Here is a 20773-nt window from a genome sequence, read left to right as displayed (position 1 = left end):
TGGCAGGCCAGGGCCATATCGATCACGCCACTGAGGCGCTGATGAATATGTAGTGGTGAAAAACAATGTGCTGTCGAGCTGCGTACTAACCTTGTACATTCCTGACACAGTCTGGAAACCGGAACCCTTGGCACGTTTACCTCCTGTTTTGGGGGGAGAAGACACACAATAACAAACACTCAGCAGCATTTGCAACCCGTAGGACGATTGCTTTAAAATGGCTTCTACAACGTTAAGCGTCGCGGAATGACATGGCTTTTCAAGGTGGGGTGGAGTTAGATGTTGTTACGTCTAGAAGAGAAGTGTTCGAACAGGACAGGAAAGAGAATGAACAGAAACAGTTCAAGTTTGTGAAAAGAAACGTTTATACATCAGGGGTCGCTCTCTGCGGCACGTGGCTTCGGCCTTTCGGCTTCGAGTGCGTTCAAGGAATTTAGTCCTAAGATAATGTTCAATTCTTTGAAGGATTTAGTAACCATTCGTTTTGGTCGTTATGCTAATGTTTTATTTAGGCAAACTCGTTATTCATTTACAGCCGCCGCTATTTTTAATTTATTTAATTTTGCCAGATATTTGGAGATTACTTTTTATGGAAAAGGGTGTTAATTTCATGACATGTGCTTCTGCTCACGCACCTTTGAGAATTTCGCCTCTGGAAACATAGCAGACTAAAGAGTTAATTTAAAACAGCTAAACAGCGGAAAACATAAACAAGCAAACAAATCAAACAAGAACAGAGACCGACGGGTTTATGACGAGCCTGAACAAAGGCTTCCAGACAAGTAGTAAAAGACCGACGACTGACAAAACTTTATACAAGGAGACTCTGAAGACGGAACCCAGGTTTGAAAGCACATTCAAAGAAAGGACATCTCGAAGGTCTGTGTTGTGGGGGGCGTTGCTGGTGAATGCGAAGGAGAAACCCTCCTCCACTCCACCCTCACACAGACACTGACGGCGGCCATATTCAACACATCTACAGTATAGGCAACACAAACAAAGCGGGCGCGTAGCTTTTCGACACTGATTGGATATTTACCCTGTACAGCCCGGATACTGTCAAGAAGCCCGAACCTTTAGCTCGCTTTCCACCTGTAGATAACAGATAAGACTCTCAGAATCCGTTTTTTAGGATGAGAACGTCCGATCCAGCTGCGAGTCACAGAATTCATTGCTGGAGTCCAAAAGTGTGGAGGGTTTAAAAAAAAAGACAAGAAGAAGAAGAAGAAGAAGAAGAAGAAGAGCCGTCTCAAGAGCCCTTCTTTCTTTTCCCAATGTTCTTTGGGGGTTTCTTGGTTCTGTTTCAAGTTTAAATATTTTGACGTAACACTGGAATAGGCCTCGAGTCATGAGTGAGACATTGCTTGGAAAACAAGAAAAAAAAGAATAAACTTCAGCCGTATATACATCTGTCATAAAGATGATATTATACTGAATGTAAATCAGTGTATGAAAGTAAATTGCCTTTCATAATAATTAAAAAACAAAAACCATAGAACATAAAAGGATAAAAAAAAAGTATAAGATACTACAGTGAAGCAAAGGGCGCTCATTTTAGTCCATCTGGAGTAGAACAGGGAATTCTGACCACATTGAACTGACCAAAGAAATAGTCGGCCAGTATTTCCTTTAATTATTTTTTTTTATTTCTAGATTAATGAGTTTCGTCCCTTGCACACCGTGGCACCCACTAAAGTGTTATATTGGACCCAAACACCAGAACTTTTCTGTGACTTTCGTGGCTCCCTTGATGGTCATCTGCAACAGACTGACATGAAGCGTTTGGAGAGAGCCTCGGTGTGCAAAAGGAAGTCTCATTTAATCTTATTGAGGAATACCTTTTTAATTTATTTTTATTGGAAGGACAATAAAGAATTAAAAAAAGGAACATTTAGAGAGTGGAAGGAAAGAAAGGTAGTCAAGAAAAGAAAGAAGAGGATGGGGTCGATAAGAATATCTTTAGAGACATTGGAAAGAATACCAGAAGACTAATGAATTGAGAATGTGAGCAGTGGTCAAATACAGAAGGAACGAATGCCAAATCAGTACTATTTACTTGTTGAAAATAGAAAATAATGAATGATTCTTACTTGGAGCCACCAGCTGAATGAATGAAGACACTGGTTGTAGGCGAAAATTGATGTCATGACGTATTTATCCTAAGCATATCATTGTTTTGCAAAGTGCAATACCTAAGACTTGAATAGTCGTGATGGAATCAATTTGTAAATTAAGTGATGAGATCTTCAATCCAAGTTTTTATACTTTTCAGATACGTGTATTTGAAATGACAACAATATGAAAGCTACACTGACAACAGACCAAATGTTTACTTATTAACTTGTACGTAAGTGTAATGGAATTCCAACAGTGTTGCCACCAGGATGTCCAAACATTACTCTGCAAAGAGAAAAAAGGATAAATTTACTATGATTAATTGACTTTTCTTTGAGTTTTGCCACAATTCATGTGGTCATCAGTATTCAAGGATGGCCATCGTGCTTCGGCCGAGAATTATGTTTATCCTATCTTTGTAATGCAGCTTGAGTTCTTAGCTTGACTTTAAGATTATGGCACTCTCTTGACTCGCCCTCGTGATTTGGGTTTATCTTCCCACAGGATGCCTTTGGTGGCATACCGCAAACTGTATTAAAAGTACTGTGAATATTCACTTTTGCCCCAACTGCAGTGCTTCCTTGCTTCCCTTTGCTTTTCAAACGCTCCTTTTGGTCTTTTTCTGCCTTGACCCCCAGCTTCTGTATCCACATCTTACACCAATTGTCACATCCTATAGAAAGAAGGAATCCTTCGGGCGAGCCCTTCGAGTCTAGAAGTGACTCAGTGGTCACACAATGCGGCTAGTTTAAGGAACTGAAATGGGTCATCAATCAATCAATACTCACCACCCTTGCCACCAGCTTGTGGGTCACCGCCCGACTGACCGGGGTGATCCGCGAAGATTTCGACAGCCAGGGTGTTGGAGGCCTTCTTCATTTGATCGACGACGGTGTCGTTCAGGGGATCCTTGTTCTTCTCGAGCCATCCGGTGAGGTTGTAAGGGACGGTGCCGGCGTAGTGGACGATAGCGAAGTGAGCCTCAGCCTGGCCAGGTTTCGGTGGCTTCGGCTTGATGAAGTTGGGTGATTTGCCCAAGTGGTTGGTCTTCAGCTTCTCCTCGAAGGACTTGTCGGTGGCCTTGGGGAACATAGACTCCTCTTCTAGGATGGAGAGGATACCCAGAGGCTATTTTTTTCAATTTCAAGAGGAAGGGCGGGGGAAGGGTTATGGGATAAGGAGAGGAAGGAAAAGAGGGAGAATGTGTTAGAATACCATTTTGAAAGGAATAGTATCACTGTTATACGCACCGTACTGCAAAATTACCAAAGAATTCTAAAACATGTTCGACTGTATATGTAATATGTCAACGTATATGGCATTTTTTATCAAATGGGGTTTCTAAATTGAATAGAGAGATAGAAATGATGGGGAAGTCACTTACCGTAGTCTTCTCAGAGGAAAGGAATGATAAAGGGAATAGGTAGGACTTTGTAATAGCTAGAGAGAGAGAGAGAGAGGGTTACGAATGTAACTGATGCTCACAGTTTTTTTTCTTCCCTTTTTGAAGCGCACACTCAAAAATGCTGCTTTTCAAGTTTCAAGAATAATACTTTGCATAAAAGGACATCAGAATAACGAAAAAAGCACTAAGATATTGGCGGCTCTTACAAAAAACAAAAAAACAACTTTGAAAAAAAGCTTATGTATACTATGTATTTTTCCAGGATAATTTGCTCAAGCAGAAGCTATCACCAAAATTATGTAACAACAGAAAGGAGATTTTTGGTATTATTTTTCATTGCAGCTACCTAATTGCGGAGCGTAATGAGATAGGACTACATTCAGTGCCAAACAGCAATTTACCTCAGTGTCAACCACTCACAACGGTATTTGCCTAGTAGAGTTCATTACACCTAAACATGTGGTAACTAATCATTAGGTATAAATTTAGAAAAGTATTGTCTGCATAATTTTCAAAGATCATACTGGATCACACAACATTAAACATCAACAAAATAAGTAACTGTTACACTACATACATTGTATATATAAGAATGTTGGAGGCAGACCATTGAAGACTTACTTTCCGGTTTAAATAAAACGTTTACGGCTACAGAGGGTTACACTGAAACACGTAGGTGATGAAGGGTTACATCAGTTACTTTAGACAGACGAAAACAACACACACACAACACAAGAACGACAAGCTACTACGGCCTCTTAATGTTGTTTGGCAGAGGTTACCTTCTCTATGAGGTCAATACAAGCTTGGAGGTCAAGACCAAAGTCAATAAAGGTCCATTCAATTCCCTCCCGCTTGTACTCCTCTTGTTCCAGGATAAACATGTGATGGTTGAAGAACTGTTGAAGTTTCTCGTTTGTGAAATTGATACACAGTTGTTCAAAGCTGTTGAACTGAGGGGAAAAGGAAAGAGTGGAACTACACGTCAGAACTGGAAGACAAAATTTTGTTTTTGTTTTGGATGAACGAACGACTTTGTCACCTGAAGCACTGGCCGTCTCGGGGCATGTTCTGTGACCAATAGACAAACGGAGAATGTTGAACAGAGATTCACGAAAATAATAAATGAAAATCAAGAGACAAAACAGTGACAGGTTATGGAAGACGATATTAATGGAGTCAGTGTGTGGCGCCATAATCACCCGGTTGACCAACCAACGTGCAGAGGGATCTTGAAAGGAAGTCACCATATTTAGACAAAGGATTATGCAATGGTAGTTGTGGTAGTACTAGAAGGTCCTTGGTGTCATAGAAGAGGACCTCGTGGGGGAGGGGTTGTTGTTCTCTGAGGGATGGGGGCAACATGAGACGATTACAGATTGGCACTGTGTGTGGCATTACCTTCTCAATGAGCTCAATGCATGCCTGGAGGTCCAAACCAAAATCTATAAAAGTCCAGGCAATGCCCTCTCGCTTATACTCCTCTTGTTCCAGAATGAACATGTGGTGATTGAAGAATTGCTGCAGCTTTTCGTTGGTGAAATTGATGCAAAGTTGCTCAAAGCCATTAAACTGGAATTTGGCAACAAAAGATTGATGTAGGCATCAGGCGAAGCGGGAGACAAAGGGGCAGGGAGAGGAGGTTTCTTGTCTAACAGTCACACATTTTCTTCAAAGGGGTTTAGGAATGAGAAATGGCGGGAAGGAGGGTTGGCGGTGGAGACATTTCATCATGGTACCTATTTTTTTTTTTTTTTTTTGAGGGTATGTGGCTAAAAATGATAAAGGACATGCAGTAACAACAGATTCTACGAAGCCCTTTTGTTCTCACGGGGCTCTTATGAAGACGGCAGCGTACACGAAATGATAAAATGAAAAAAAAAAATCTTTGCGGAGAAAACCTCTGTAGTCATAGATACATGAGGTGGTCACTGTATGGTGTTTTATGAAATACACAGACACCGTTCCCTGTATGTTGGGAATTTGAAGAGGACAGATTGCATGCTGCACAAAGTGTATGTTTTCCGTGGAAGGGGGGGAATGTCCCAGAGGGTTACCTTCTCGATGAGTTCAATACAAGCCTGAAGGTCGAGGCCAAAGTCAATGAACACCCAATTAATGCCCTCTCGCTTATACTCCTCTTGTTCCAGGATAAACATGTGGTGATTGAAGAACTGTTGTAACTTTTCGTTGGTGAAATTGATGCAAAGTTGCTCGAAGCCATTGAACTAGAGGGAGGTGAAGAGCACGCACAAGGATATGTAATATATACATTTGATTTGATTAGAGATCATTACATACTAGTTATAACCTAATCATACTACAGAATGCACGGACAAAGAGTGGAGTTTGTCTCGATCATCCTCCTGAAAACCAAAGGTGAAGGGTAAGGGAGAAATGCCTGGGAAATATCGTCACAGAATAATTCCAGGTGAAAGATGGACGGACATTCAAACATCTGATTGAGAGAGAGAGAAAACCATTCGGGGAGAACACCTCATGGGATGAGAGAGACATCTGGTGAGAAAAGTTTGGTGATGGGAAAAACTGGAATGGATTCAGGCCGTCCTGGGGCCAATCATGATCGAAGGTGTCTATCGAAACTAGGGTAGACTAATGAAACTTCCAGGTTTCTGAAGTGGCTTTTGTGGAATGGGAGACTGCTTTCTTTGTACCAGTTTTAACTGGCGATGAGAAAGTTACACTAACACCTTCCAAACCATCATTCGTGAATGGAAAAATGGTTAAATGCGTCAGACAAATCCCTCATGCAGGATCCTCGTCGAGCACAACGGAGGTGCAGGTGAGGGACCACTGTCCCTCAGGGAGGTGGCTTTGTTTACCTTCTCAATGAGCTCAATGCAAGCCTGGAGGTCCAGGCCAAAGTCAATGAACACCCAGTTAATGCCCTCTCGCTTGTACTCCTCTTGCTCGAGAACGAACATGTGATGGTTGAAGAACTGCTGCAGTTTCTCGTTGGTGAAATTGATGCATAGCTGTTCAAAGCCATTGTACTGCCGGAGGGAAGGATTTATACTCGTGATTATTCCACAGTTGAGCGGGATAGGATGCTGCCACCAAGACTGAGCTACTACTTGCAATTCTGAGGAATGTGTCTCGTCTCTGAGGTGGCTCTTGCTTCCTTTCTTTCTTTTTTATTTGTTTATATGTGGGAAGATGGGGGACCAAAGATCCTGCTTGAAATTATAATTTAATGAATAACTTCGAAGGAAGTGTTAGAACTATTCTTCTAAAATATCTAGCAAAAGTATGAGAATATTTTTCGGATGTTGTTTTGCTTAAATAATTTGGAAGTCAAGTTAAATATATTGGATTTATTATTCATTAAAAAGTGGAATAAATTTTAATGGTAAAAAATAATAGCTTTTCCTTACGAAAAAGGTAGCTGTGACGAAAAAAAAAATGGTTGGGGCAGCATAGAAACGGGCAAAAGAAAACATTAGAAAAGAAAAAGGAGAAAATACATGGACATGTCTTCTTCGATGGCCGCATTGTCTCATTGCTCTTCTTGGCTGCTTGATTAAGTCTCCAATGGACAGATCGTACCCTCTGCGTGCGGCTTAAACAGGTTACTGGTTCTCGTCAAAGAGGTCGCTGTTTCTACTTCATTGTTCGTACTCTAAAGGTCCCCATACACTGAACGATTGTGAACGATTGTGAAAGATTTTGTCTCGAGAAGACATTATGACATCATCTCTAGAAGAGACGCGCGCGATAGCGTTATATCGGCGGACAAACAAACCCATACATTGAACGATCTGTGTATGACAGACTAAGTCGCAAGCCAGCCACCTGGTCGTGACAGATTCCCGCTGAGATCGTTCAGACACGAAGTTCCGCCCACTTTTGCATTCAGACAAGCCCATACACAGTGTTTTAGCGAACGATACAGACAGTCGTTCAGACAATCGTTCAGTGTATGGGGGCCTGAAGGCTTTTAAAACACTCTCGAGAGCGCCTTGGTAACATGAGGCCAAACTTCATCCAGCAACAGTAAATCTCTTTGACTGATCTCACTTGGCCTTTGAAAAGTTGGTAAACCCGCTGTAAGCCGGACGCATTCGGGTAGCATGCACCAACAGGGGGTAGGGTCAATGACAACGGGTAGTCCTGAATGTGGGGGAAGGTCCATGAGCATTATGGTTACTATATCGGTTTTAACGAAGCTTTATATGAATGCGTTTGAGTGAATCAAGTTTGTTCTTAAAAGTGAAATTCTCAGACTTGGATTATTGGCTTCTTGTTTAGAGTGATTTAAATGCAAAAGGATGTGGTTTTAGCGGTGGAGTAATAACCATGATGCTTTACGTATCGGTTTAGAATGTAGGGATAAACATGTGACATTTAATCACTGTACTTAAAAATACATGTAAGGTAATAGTATGGTAGGAGGGAGATCTAGACTACTCTGTACAACCCAAACAGATATTTATAGATGGATTCCTGCAAAGAAACATAATTTCTTTCATGACATATCAGAACTCGAAGATCCAGAGAGAGTTTCATTATATGCATCTGGGATTTAAGTTTGGCAGTTTTCTCTTACTTTTGCTTCTGTACGTCTTAGTTGCTTTTGGATAACGAATGTTTTGCTAAGGATTTACAGTGAATGCGCCATTATTTGCAGGGAATGCACCACTTCCATGTAAATGGTCAACAGACAGAATTCTAAAGAGCTGAGTTGACTGACCGTACAGAAGCAATCGTTATGGCCGCGTGGGCCCCATTACCAAGAAGTCACAACTGTCAATATGGCTAAGAGGAACGGGTGTGCAAGACAGATCCCGGTTTCTTGTTGGGATTCGTAGTGAGGTGAAATATAACGACAACTACAGTGCATAACGGACCATTAAGTGATGAGCTAGTATTTACAATAAAACCATTATTAATACCAGGAGGAATTGGGAAGGGGACGGGGTATTAGGTCAACAGAGGGGGTTGGGGTGGATCATCCTGTTGCCTTGAGGTGGGGGACGGGGTATTAGGTCATCAGAGGGTGGGAGGGGGGTTGCCTTGAGGTGGGGGAACCTTCTGTAGTTTCGTCACACGGCAACATACACGGTCAGGCAGAGAGGAGGGAGGGAGGGAAGGGTCTGACTGCGGTGTGTGAGGAACGAAAGGGAGGGAGGGAGGGAGGGAGGCTCATATCAACAACGATCACAGACTTGCTGTTATAAAGTCCGAGACTCGAGGGAATGGTTGTGGTATTTTTGTAAGATAAACAGTGATAACGAAATGAAAAGATAAACTGGGAACTGACAAAATCAAAACTCGATCTTTATGTAGTCGTGGCGATCAACCAATTAATGTGAGAGAGAAAAAAAAGTAAAAAAAGGGATAGTTTCAATTCTGGGGTTGGGTGCATAGCCTTTGGTAGGGTGTACTATAACCTTCTCAAAAGCCTTCTCATTTCTTTCAGTTCGAACAAGTTCAAGTCTCTTCATACTAACGCTATTGCTTTGACCCTTCTGGATGACCTTCTACGTGTGTCCTTCATACAACAGGTTCTTTCTGTACTTCCGGGAGACCGTCGACCGTTTACGCTAAGAAATTGGGATCGGTCAGCATAGTTTTGGGAGGGATGGGAAAGCTTTAAAATGACTCCTTTATAAATATATATTTTACATTAGTGAAAATGCATTTTGCTCTTGAAGGAATTTAATGTTAGGCTGAAATATAGAACGGACAAGAAAGTAACGTCAAATAAAAAATCAGAAAAAAGCTAAATAACTGTATGCTAGACAAAAGGTTCTTTCAAGAAAAGTAGTGGATACCTGTGAGACTGAGATGATGTGTGGACTGAGTTACCACTTAGAGAAAAAAAGCTTATTGGGGAATTTTACTCTACTCAAATTTTTTTCATCAAGTGAGTTTGAATCTTACAAATTTTGCTCTGAATCAACTTAGATAGATTTTTGTTCACAGGTGAATTTGAATCAACACATTTTGAATCTGCAGTTTTGCTTTGAATCGACGATTTTTTTTTTACAGAAAGTGATTTTGAACGTAAGAAAATTGACTCCCTCTTATTGGAACTTACGTCAAAGATTTCGAAGCCGGCAATGTCGAGCACACCGATGAACATGACTCTCTTTTGGCCTGTCTCGAGGGTGACGTTACACTTCTTCACGAGCCACTTGAAGACACGATCGAAGAGGGCCTTGGAGAGCGCACCCACTGAGTACGTCACCTGGTCCTTGTTCCTACCCTGGGTCACGAATTCGTTACCGACTTTGATCTTGGGCTTGGTCAGATTCTTGTAGAGCTCGGCGCCGTCAATACCCATCAGCTTGCCAATGCGATCACCTTCCTGTTGGGGAACAGAAGGAAGAACTTTGTCGGAGCTCCTGAAGAAGGGGTAGTAGACACGACGCCTAGATCGACGACGTGTTAGGTTAATGATTAAAACTACTGGAAACTCTCAGTCTCTCTCGATAGGCCACATGATTAGGATCTATGTTCCACCACTCCTGAAAGATACGTCTTTCAGGAGAGGTGGAACTTACATCCTGCCTATGTGAACTCTCGAGAGAGACTGAGAGTTTCCAGCCCTGTGATTGGCTTATCAACAGCCAATCAGGAGCATCGTAAGGAACTGGCCTAACATCAAATGCAGGGTTGATAAGAATCTACTATAGTACAAGATTCTGATGTTTCCATGCGATGTGTCGCTGGAAAATAGAAATGTATAGAGCCAAATGACGGTAGTACGAGGAAGAGCTTGTCTGCTGTATTGTGTTATTGTGTTCTCTCAACATTTACTGAGTTTTCCTTGCAAATCCGTGAGAGTAATCATATAGTGAGTAGACACTGCATTTTTATTTGTACTGGCGTTACGCGTCTTTTCAATTCCACAAGTGAAATGAGACGGGGCCGATGAAACTGATGTTCTAAACCTGTTAATGTAACGAAGGCAAAGCCTGTGACTTGTTGCGCAGAAGACCTCTTCCGCGCGGCCAAGACGAGCACTTCTTTACTTACCTCGGTGCCGTCGGCTTCAGCCTGCTCCTCTCGACCCCTCTGCTTGAACTTCATCTCGCCGAAGTGCATGACAGAGGCGGTGACCTTGTAGACATCCTCCTTTTCAGTCTTGCTGAAGCCCAGGATATCGAAGGCATCCTGTGCAGAGAGGGACGGTCGTGAGTATCATGGGTATTTGTGGACGTTGCAAGGGAAGTGAAATGATCAGCAGTACTGGAAAACTGACGTTGAGACCTTGTTGATTTACTCATTGAGAGAGGATGAAGTATGTAGGCTATGAGAGGAGCGTTCCGACAGACACGCATAAATGTCAAGGCATTTCATTAAAACACACTTCCAGCGTAATGATTAATTTCATATTTGACTGATAACTATGATTGAACGTCATTAAATGACTCTAAGTGAAATCAGTATTAGAAACATCTTTGAATAAAACAATTTTGGAATATAAACTTGGGAAGGGGACGATGCACTAGCTACCAAGGAACTTACCTTCCGTGCGAAGTTAGAAAAAAGTTGGTTTTTCATGGGTCATTGCAGAAAGAATTGCATCTGGAGCATGCAGCCGCAGAAAATGGACCCTATCATAGTACGTTGCGGGGATGAAAGATTGATTAAAGTTTTGGGCGTGATTTGCAAAAGAGCAACATTTGGGGTTTTATTCTGACCCCAGAACGTTAGGTGGAAGGATGTATTCTTCATCTAAGCGAATATATCATCGTACCAAGATGAATCAGATCGCGCTACTAAGAAGGACTTGTGCTGGCGAGGTAAATCCAGATGGAAGCTTCGCTATGTTTATTGGGGAAATATAGCGGATATGAAAAGCTAAGCTTTAAAAATACTCGGATGCAGTTTACAATTGGATATTGGATGTTTCTTGTGCTGAAGACTTCAGTTCAAGTTATTATTGTTTTCGCGTGAAAATTTACCGTTAATTGCATCCAATGATAATAATATAGTTGGGAAAAACTTTCTATCGCGAGAATATATATAATATTCTAAGGGGTCCACAAATATAGAAATGTTGCGATGTATAAATTTAAAAACCCTCTACAAAGCTTTCGAACCCTTCCCTAGGTTCATCTTCAGACCAAATGCATTTGGACTGAAGATGAACCCAGAGAAGGATTTGAAAGGTTTGTAAGGGATTTTTAAATTATACACGAACTCGCAACATTTTTATTGTTGTGGACCTCTTACAACAATAGGAATATAATAAATAGCAAATGACATACTCTCGATTTGACACGCGTTGGATAATCAGTTCAAAATAAGGAATTTCCCAAAAGAAATATATAGGCATAATATATTGTGACATAATGTAATAGACCTTGAATGTTTGTGCTGTAGAGTATAGGTGCCAATAATTCTACACTGAAATATCACTCTGAGGGCTTCTTCTTTTTTATGCCCCTTATTGTGACCTAGTAACATTAGCTTGTCCGAAGTTAAGCAGGATTGTTAAGCAGCCTCTTATCATCATCAAATTTCGCCATCAGGATTATGACTGGAAACCTAGTTAGTGAAAGCCTTTACTCATACAACGATGAAAGCTTCAAGACCAGGTTTTGATACGAAAGCGTTGAATTGGAATCATTTAATGAAAAACAAAGGCATTTACCACAAGAGTGCTTTGAAAGATTTACATAAAAAAAAAGGCATTTACCACAAGAGTGCTTTTAAAGGCTTATAAGCTACACGACAGGGCATTGGGAAGAGATTGAGTACTATATAGAAGTGTTTGTTTTCTTTCTTGAGGCGTGAAATGTAGTATATAGGTTAGGGGGTGATGCGAAGCTGGTGTTTGACCACTTACGTCTGTGAATTGCATGTCCTCCTTGTCGTCTATAGAAGCCACGGTCACCTTTCCTTGTGAGACGAAGTGATAGTCGTGGATGTTGTCGGACAAGAGACAAGTCGCTAGTGACCAAAAAAACAGAAAATAATTGTGTAAATGGTGAGAAAAATAATGCCTGTGAAGTGTATACGACTGCCCTACCATTGCGGCTGGTTTCTGAGAGAGGTGAGAGTGAAGTGACGCTTTTCTGGAAGTTCTCATTCGTAAAGATAACGACAGAATTCTAGCTTTCCTGCGGAGCGCCGTGAACCGAAAGGGTTTGGCTAACGGGCGAAGAAAGAAAGCGTCTCAGAACTGCGAACGAATAGGTGAGGTACCATTACCTCCCGACGGACGCACGGTTGTCAGTTTGAAATCATAAAACGAATCGGAGAAAATCGAGACTGTAGCGTAAATTAAAACGTAGTGCTATACAGCGAAAAGACGCCCCGAATGAAAAAATGAAATAAAAATATTATATCTAACGTGACATCAATTTCATTAGTGATAACTTGGACTCTGAATGTCATGGAAGAGTCGAGGAACTAATCTAGGACTATGACTATGACTAAAGTAGATTCATATCAACCGCGCATTTGATGTCTAGGCCAGTCCTTTACGACGCTCCTGATTGGCTGTTGATAAGCCAATCGCAGGGTGGAAACTCTCTCAGTCTCTCTCGAGAGTTCACATGGGTAGGATCTATGTTTCACATTTCCTGAGGGATACGTCTTTCAGGAGAGGTGGAACATATATCCTGCCTATGTGAACTCTCGAGAGAGACTGAGAGTTTCCAGCCCTGTGACTGGCTTATCAACAGCCAATCAGGAGCGTCGTAAGGGACTGGCCCAGACATCGAATGCACGGTCGATGTGAATCTACTATAGTGATGTAGGAAAACTGCTGGCCGTTATCAGGACAATCTTCCTGGCAAACTCTTAACTTTCTACGAGACATGACATCACATTCTACGTATTAGAGGTCTAAGGATGCAGTATTCTCTAAGGACCTTCACGGCTGCGTATTTAAGGCCGATCGGTTTGACGTTCCAGAAACAATTTTTTTTTCTGCAGTGCGAAGCATCAACCAAAGCGCATCTACTTTTGTAATTTGTTGTAGAAGAGAAGCCAATTGTTTCTATCTTACTCGTAAGAGGAGAGAATAATCGGAAATTCGATATATGTAACATCGCCGCTCTTGTTTGATGCCAGGCACTAGAGCATGGATATATTTATACTGGAAAAGATTAAAACAAAATATTCTAAAAGTCAGAATTCACAAATCTATCACGTCCAGGGCCACCACCACTTTTATCCACTTACATCGGTGAACTGCATTTCCTCAGCGTCATCAATGGAGGCCACTGTTACTTTACCCTGACTCACAAAGTGGTAGTCGTGGATGTCGTCGGAGAGGAAGCACGTGGCTGGAACGAAGCGGGGACTATTGTAGACAGGAGTTTGGACAGGGGGGGGAGGGGGGGGGATTGACAACAGAGGCAAAAGACACTACATGAATTTGTGGACTTATTGGAGGCGGGGAAGCACTGCCAAGAATCCGAGCAAGATGCTGTGGACAGGACTTCTTGGAGCGCCAAGACTATTGTCTGCTAGAAAATTGGCGGACGAATACAAACAAGATGGCGCGATATGATGGCGGCCGGATGGAAGATAATATTTTGGAAAATCTTTACAAAGCTAGCGTGTATGTTTTGGCCTGACCCAACCTAACCTAAACTAACCTATTGCTGACAGGGTCGGGGCACGGAACTACTTGCCTTGGCGGAAGGATTATGGGCCGGACAAAAGGTGTTGCGCGTCCGGCCAACTAAACTGACTTGAACAGGAAGGATGATGCCATCCCGGTAGAGGCGGCAGATACCCAAAGATTTCCAATTATTGCAGATGCCCATTTGTAAGATGTGAAACATCCCGTGTGTGGCCAGGTTTGACTTTCACACTCACTCTTGCACTCCGGTTTGACTTTAACACTCACACTCTCACTCAAAAAGAACTATGGTGACACTTTGTATCTACATGTCTGAGCTGCCCTTTGCAGTGCTATAATGTTAAAAACAAACATTTGTAAAGGCCCGTCCACAATGTTTCCTAGTGTGGACAGGCCTTAAGAAACCGTTTCTGAAGCGTGAAATGTGATCACTGTTGTCCTGAAGTTTCTGAAATGTGTGACGAATAGTCCGTGAACGAGTGTTGCAAGAGAACACACTTTCAAGTATTGTCTGTATAGTAGTGGGGCTTCTCCATGTGGAAAATTGACACAACGAAAATATTTAAGACACCGAATAGCAAGTATTTGATATACAAATTTAATGGTTATTCCCGAAAATGAAATTGCTGTAAACCACGAAGTAAAAGAAAAAATGATCAGAAGACTTGTTATAGTAATATATGATAATGAAAAAAAATTACACAATACAAACATCATAAACAAGAAATGTATTGAATGTCCATCAAACTTAACTGAAGAGGAGAAATATTAAGAGTACAGTGATTATAGCTACTTGTATAGTTACTGAGAAGAGAACGAGGAGGTTCCCAGTTTCAATGCTTGCATGAGAGCCAAGAGGGGAGACACTCAAAGAGGTCATGTTTGAATGATTATTATTTGCACAATTTTCTTCTCTGGGAAATTTCAGTTTGCCAAAATTGACTTCAAATTTTATAGTCGTTAGTTTTCTTTCATACATTATCGGATATATCTTAGAATTTGACCCTTTTTTTCTTAAAATTTGACCCAATTGATTTTAAAATTTGATCCTTTTGATCTTAAAATTTAACCCTATTGGGCACAAGGAAAGTGACTTACGTTTAATCGATTTGACCTGGTTGGACATGAGTTGGTAGAAGATGTGGTAGGATCGCTCGAGAGGTTGCTGGGAGATCACACGAGCCTTCTCCAGCAGGTAGGTTTCAATATCGGCGCCAGACAGCTTCCCAGATGGACCGAAGTGGATACGAATGAACTTACCCTGTGGTAGAGGAAAAGCGTCAAGATCGTGTGTGTTGAAGACGTTGCTGGTCATCGAACGTCTCGTTTATTCCACAAACTTAAGTATATCTTAGTTTTACCAGACCGCTGAGGAGCTGATTAATAGCTCCCCTAGGGCTGGCCCAAAGGATTAGATATTTTTTTTTACGTGGCTAGGAACCGAACCACATGATATCGAGAAATGAATTTCTATCACCAGAAATAAAGTCCTCTGATTCCGCGTTGGCCGAGCCGAGGTTTATTCCACAGAATGGAAGAAATACAAATATATTATATTATCTCTTCCAGCTATGTGTCCGTGAGAGGAACATGGCAATGTTGACATCTATTTCAGAACATTATATACATTAAAACTTGGTTGTAATGTAAAAGAGCAATACTTACGAAGCGAGAGGAGTTGTCATTTCGGACAGTCTTGGCGTTACCGAAGGCTTCCAATACAGGGTTGGTCTGGACGATCTGGTCTTCCAGGTTCTGTCAGAAGGTGGATGAAGAAGGAGGATATTAACCTTTGCAAAAATCAGCTTACGTTTGATATCTAGCCATCCCTCTTTCTTGGGTTTTGACTCCCCAAAATGAATTAATTCAAATGAAAATGTGGTAAATTAAGTGTTGTTTGTTTACATTGACTTAGATCCCAGTTATATTATATAATCTGTATCAATTACAGTAAGAATGGGAAAGATCTGCATCTGATGTACTCTGGAACTAGTTAATTGAATGGTAGGTGATTTTGTCAAGTGAGGAAAACGTTAAGAGTAAATTTGTCAAGTTCAAATGAGGGAGTTATCCGTTAACATGAATACTAAAAGGACACCAACTCACCTGTAATGTGGAGCAAAGATGCATTTACTAGAGAAAACCTTTAAATGTTACAGAAAGGGAAGTTTCGTTAGAGCGGCGAAGTTCTTACAGATAAACACACCAACATTCCTCTTTTTCCTTCGCGGTATCTTTGCATCGAGCATCCTCGAAGGAACGATAACGAGGTGTGTATTGTCTGGTGGAACGTCTGTAGGAGCCGTGATAGTGTGGTCTTTGGGTTCAATTTCTTTATTTTTTATTTTTATGATGGACTCCCGTTGAAGGAACTAAATGCAGAACTCGTTTATACATTCCTTCCTGTGCTGGTAATCTTCTTAGGCCCGAAGATATGGTAATTCGATTGTATTCCACACAGGAAAATGAAAAAGGTGTATCTCAGAAAATGCCCAACAATTTCGTCCTCCAATGGACCTCTTCTTGGAGCGTTTATTAAGGAAAAGCTTAATAAACGCTCCAAGAAGAGGTCCATTGGAGAACGAAACTGTTGGGCATTTTCCGAGATACACCATTTTCATTTTCCTATGGGGAATGCAATCGAATCCCTTTCGGTGTTCCTGACATTTAGTAAGACTCTTAGGCACACACTGCTTGTCTTACGCTTCTCCCCACAACTAAACTTTGCTTTGTGCGGCTTGTCAGATGTTAAAGCCTTCTTTGTTGTATGTTTGTGTGTATGATGTTTTTACGTTGCATGGAACCAGTGGTTATTCAGCAGCGGGACCAACGGTTTTACGGGACTTCCGAACCACGTCGAGAGTGAACTTCCATCACCAGAAATACACATCTCTCACACCTCAGTGGAATGGCCGAGAATCGAACTCGCGGCCACCGAAGTGACACGCCAACATCATATCGACCACGCCACTGAGGCGCTTTAAAGCCGTCTTTGAACACGTAATAGTACGTCACTACATTCATAGATTCACGAGACCGACTGAGAACGTTAAATGTGTATAATCATAATGTTGGACTCATGCATGACTTATTTTAAAAGTTGAGTAATTGCTACTTTTGAATTATTTTGATTTTCATGCGGATCTTGAAACAAAATTCGAAACCTGTCAGTGTTGAAGTTAAAGTTTTAATGTGAACTGCGTTTAACCAAATTCTAGATCAGCGTTGTAGGCAAATGAGGTGTTTATGAAAGAAAAAGCTTTGCGATATGCTGCTAAAGTTTAGTGCTTTACATTAACCTTATAGGTAAAGATTTTGTTCATCCATGCCGTAAAGCAACAATATTACTGGCCCTCGCCCGCTACCTTTGACAAGATAGTTTTGTGAATGTTGAATGTCTCTATTTTACTCTTAATATTATGTCTGACTTGGATATAACTGCTGTAGATCATTGGAATGTTGGTTATTTTTTTTCCTCTAAGAATAAATCGATATTTCGTCGGAAGGTAGTGGGAGAGGTCCCGTCTAGTGAGAAGTAGGTGGAATGGTGGTGACATGCACTGTTACAAATGAAATGATGGGACTGGCATGTTGTCCAAAAAGTATTTGATGCCATTATTCTTGCCGAAGAAAAAAAAAAAACACAACCAGGCACCTTCCGTGGACATTTTTCTTTTCTGAAAATACGTGAACACTTAAAGAACGCAATGTTACGTGCTACCCAGTATTTTGCGGACAGTACGCCACCAAGTTATATTCAACCTCACGTCATATGGAGAGGCTTTCCCAGCTTCCAGTATTGTGATGGAAGTTAATGGTCGAACCTGACGAAGACAGTGACGTCAGTAGAAACGAGAAAACTTCATTCTTTCTCCCACTCCTCCTCCTTCTCCTCCTCCCTCCTTTCTGTCTGTGATGCACATTACCTGTTTGTTTTCGCTTTCCTTCTTCTTGCTGGAGGCGCCGACATTGGCGAAGTAAGCAATTACCTTCTTTGTGTTCTCAGTCTTTCCGGCACCAGACTCACCACTGTGTTTGGAACAAATGGGTAAAGAGTTAGTCGAAGCTAAGTAGCTACGGTGCCAACACACAGTTACGGACAACAGACGACAACAGGCGTAGTGGGAACATGAAAACAGTCCTCTAGGAGACAAATAATGAGGAATTAGGAGACGGTTAAAGGCGAGTGAGGAATGATGAGTGGCAAGTAAGCAACAACAGAGAAGACCTGAATATGAGTAACAAGCTTTTGATGTTGCGAGCGAGTCGATTGGCTTTGATTCTCCCCGAGGAGGAGAAGTCAAAGGCAATTTGTTTTCAACTTATGCCAAATGCTTTTACATACAAGAAGCAGCATTACAAGGGCTCAGCAGCGTTGCCGGTGCTTTCAGAATTACAACAGCCTTTGGGGATCTCTAATGCGCGCTTCCCATTCCAAGCGATGCAATAGATAGGAAGTGAATGGGTGTTACTTCTGCCTTTCAGTAATCTGGCCTCTGCTGTTGACTTACGCCTGAGGAGAACTTGATCTCTTGCTTTTCCTTCTTGCTGAAAAAGTCTGTTTTCCTGGCGATGTTGGCAAAATACTGGATCACTTTCTTGGTGTTCTCGGTCTTGCCGGCACCAGATTCACCCCTAAGGTTCAGTTGAGGTTGAGGAGTCAGGGAAAGCAAAATCGACATGAGACAGGGACATACGGGAAACACTTTCGGTACCACCGAGTTCAGGAAAAAGATGAAAACAAGCTGCTTGAGTGGAAAGGTATAGCTTTTAAAGATGTAGGTTCTGGTCCTGCGAGAACCACATTCATTCTGGGACACAGAGTACCTTTGGAAAGACCCTCGATTTTAGATATGTTTCACCAATCGACGAGAGGTCTTCTGCTTAGACGTCACTCGGCTGAAACTCCTCCAGTCGAGAGGTGTGTGTGTGGCCATATCCGCCAATCGCGTCTTTTCCAAAAGTACTACTTGACGTGATCTTGATTTGGGTGTGGCCTTAAAACTCTTATATCAGTTAAGTAAAAAGACATTTTATGCGTGTAGTTATTTCATCTGGGCACATGACATTCTTAAAGGCTTATCTCAGACACTCAAGTTTCAGTTGAACAAATACTTCTAACTTGACTTCTGTGATGTATGTTGAACCTTAAGACCTTTCACAAATATAAACTGGGAAAAGAATCGGGGCGTTTGGAATCAGTCCTTTAAAATTCCAGTCCCCGAAGATTTGGCTCTGGAATGTGTCCTCATTTTCCAGGTAAACATAAAAGGCAATGGACGGTATTCTATAGACAAACTATCCGTTGGAACTTCACAAATACTGAACAAATATCACATCACATTTAGTGTAAGTGTTGACTTGTTTAAGTACACGAACAGTTAAACCAAATTTCATCACTCAGATGTTATGTTAAATCATTTGAAAATATTTAGAAACTGCAAGAACATTTTAACTGGCAAAAATAGATAACTTTTTTTTCTACCTAAATGAAGATTATCAACTTTTTTTGGTCAGTATCTCTTACGTTACAAGAATCTGTACTTACGTGATAAGCATAGACTGGTTCTCGTGATCTGCAAAGAAAACAAAATGTTTCAGCAAAGATGGCAATGATCAGATGTACATCAGCACAAATGGCAGCCATCACATATGCATCAGGGAGATTTTAGCTGTCAGATTTGCTTCAGTAACGATGTCAAGCGTCGGGGCTGCCTCAGCGAATATGGCAGCTATCGAATCTGCATTATGCCAAGATGGCAGATCGCAGATATGCATGAGCAGTGATGGCAGCTGTCAGATTTTTATAGGTAAAGATAGCGACTGTTAGATTTGCACCAGGAAAGATAACCATTATTATACCTTTTATTAAGAGAATTATATCCTTGTAACTACAAAAGGATAACGTTGACAGATATTTTTTTTACATATATGTTATACTATTAAGTGTAACGTTCTGCCAGAAAGTCGAGTAGAATTGAAGTTGACGAGCGTCTGTAAGCATATTTTGCATTCAGCCTTTCATAGCAATAAAGAAGACGATAATGTGGTTTGACATCAGATGGTTTACGTTAATCTTAACCATCCCAAATCTTCATAAGGATTTCATCTTTGAAGACCGCAGGGCCAGACAGCAGCTGCTTCTGCTGCTGCTGCTGCGCGATAGTCGTGTAAAAGGAGTTGGAGTTTAGTATGGCCATATAAGGCAAATGTCTGACTGGATGCCAGAGAGAGGGTGGGAGGAATCGGTGCCAACCAGATCTAAAATAGACTGGGTGCTGACCGCCTCTCTTCGCCTTATCCCGTACCCCCCCCCTCCCCCTCCCTTTAACACCTTTTCATGCTCCACCATTGCAGTTTCTTGTTGGGGGGGGGGGGGGGGAGTATTTTCATCTGGCATTTTTTGCCCACCAGTTCGTTTAACCATCTGGTCTGGTCCTTCGTATATTAAGTTTTCTTAGGAAGTGTTGACGTATTAAGAAATTAGATGCACTAATAGGTTACCATGATACGGAAACATTTATACTTTGTGTCGATATACTCATATGCATACATGCATATATGTTACATTTATATATATATATATATATATATAATATAATATATATATATATATATGTATATATATATATATATATATATATATATATTATGTCTACATTACCGATCTTTCCTCTAAATTG

The 20773-nt window shown here is 41.3% G+C and overlaps 2 protein-coding genes across 51 annotated transcripts in view; one reads left to right on the top strand and one right to left on the bottom strand.

Annotated features, from left to right (window-relative positions):
• The window catches only part of LOC135216966 (E3 ubiquitin-protein ligase synoviolin-like), a 313218-nt gene that overhangs the window by 54547 nt on the left and 237898 nt on the right, over nucleotides 1-20773 (top strand). The window lies entirely within an intron of this gene.
• Nucleotides 1-20773, bottom strand: part of LOC135217061 (myosin heavy chain, muscle-like) — a 48073-nt gene that overhangs the window by 21285 nt on the left and 6015 nt on the right. For 17 of the 50 annotated variants that reach the window (XM_064252696.1, XM_064252714.1, XM_064252712.1 and 14 more), the window contains exons 3-12: nucleotides 19639-19666; nucleotides 18602-18725; nucleotides 15756-15845; nucleotides 15189-15351; nucleotides 13685-13788; nucleotides 10523-10660; nucleotides 9582-9851; nucleotides 6364-6534; nucleotides 2907-3243; nucleotides 91-143 (exon numbers count right to left, since the gene is read on the bottom strand). In XM_064252696.1, the coding sequence (XP_064108766.1) occupies nucleotides 91-143; nucleotides 2907-3243; nucleotides 6364-6534; nucleotides 9582-9851; nucleotides 10523-10660; nucleotides 13685-13788; nucleotides 15189-15351; nucleotides 15756-15845; nucleotides 18602-18725; nucleotides 19639-19666 (1478 nt within the window). Of the gene's footprint in view, nucleotides 1-90; nucleotides 144-1039; nucleotides 1093-2906; nucleotides 3244-4302; nucleotides 4474-4921; nucleotides 5093-5577; nucleotides 5749-6363; nucleotides 6535-9581; nucleotides 9852-10522; nucleotides 10661-12341; nucleotides 12446-13684; nucleotides 13789-15188; nucleotides 15352-15755; nucleotides 15846-18016; nucleotides 18120-18601; nucleotides 18726-19638; nucleotides 19667-20773 lie in introns of all 50 variants that reach the window. The other 33 variants (XM_064252729.1, XM_064252719.1, XM_064252741.1 and 30 more) reach the window with 18 other exon arrangements.

Source organism: Macrobrachium nipponense, chromosome 7 (genome assembly GCF_015104395.2).
Source record: "Macrobrachium nipponense isolate FS-2020 chromosome 7, ASM1510439v2, whole genome shotgun sequence".
Classification (NCBI taxonomy): domain Eukaryota; kingdom Metazoa; phylum Arthropoda; class Malacostraca; order Decapoda; family Palaemonidae; genus Macrobrachium; species Macrobrachium nipponense.
This window is presented reverse-complemented; position numbering and strand designations above follow the sequence as displayed.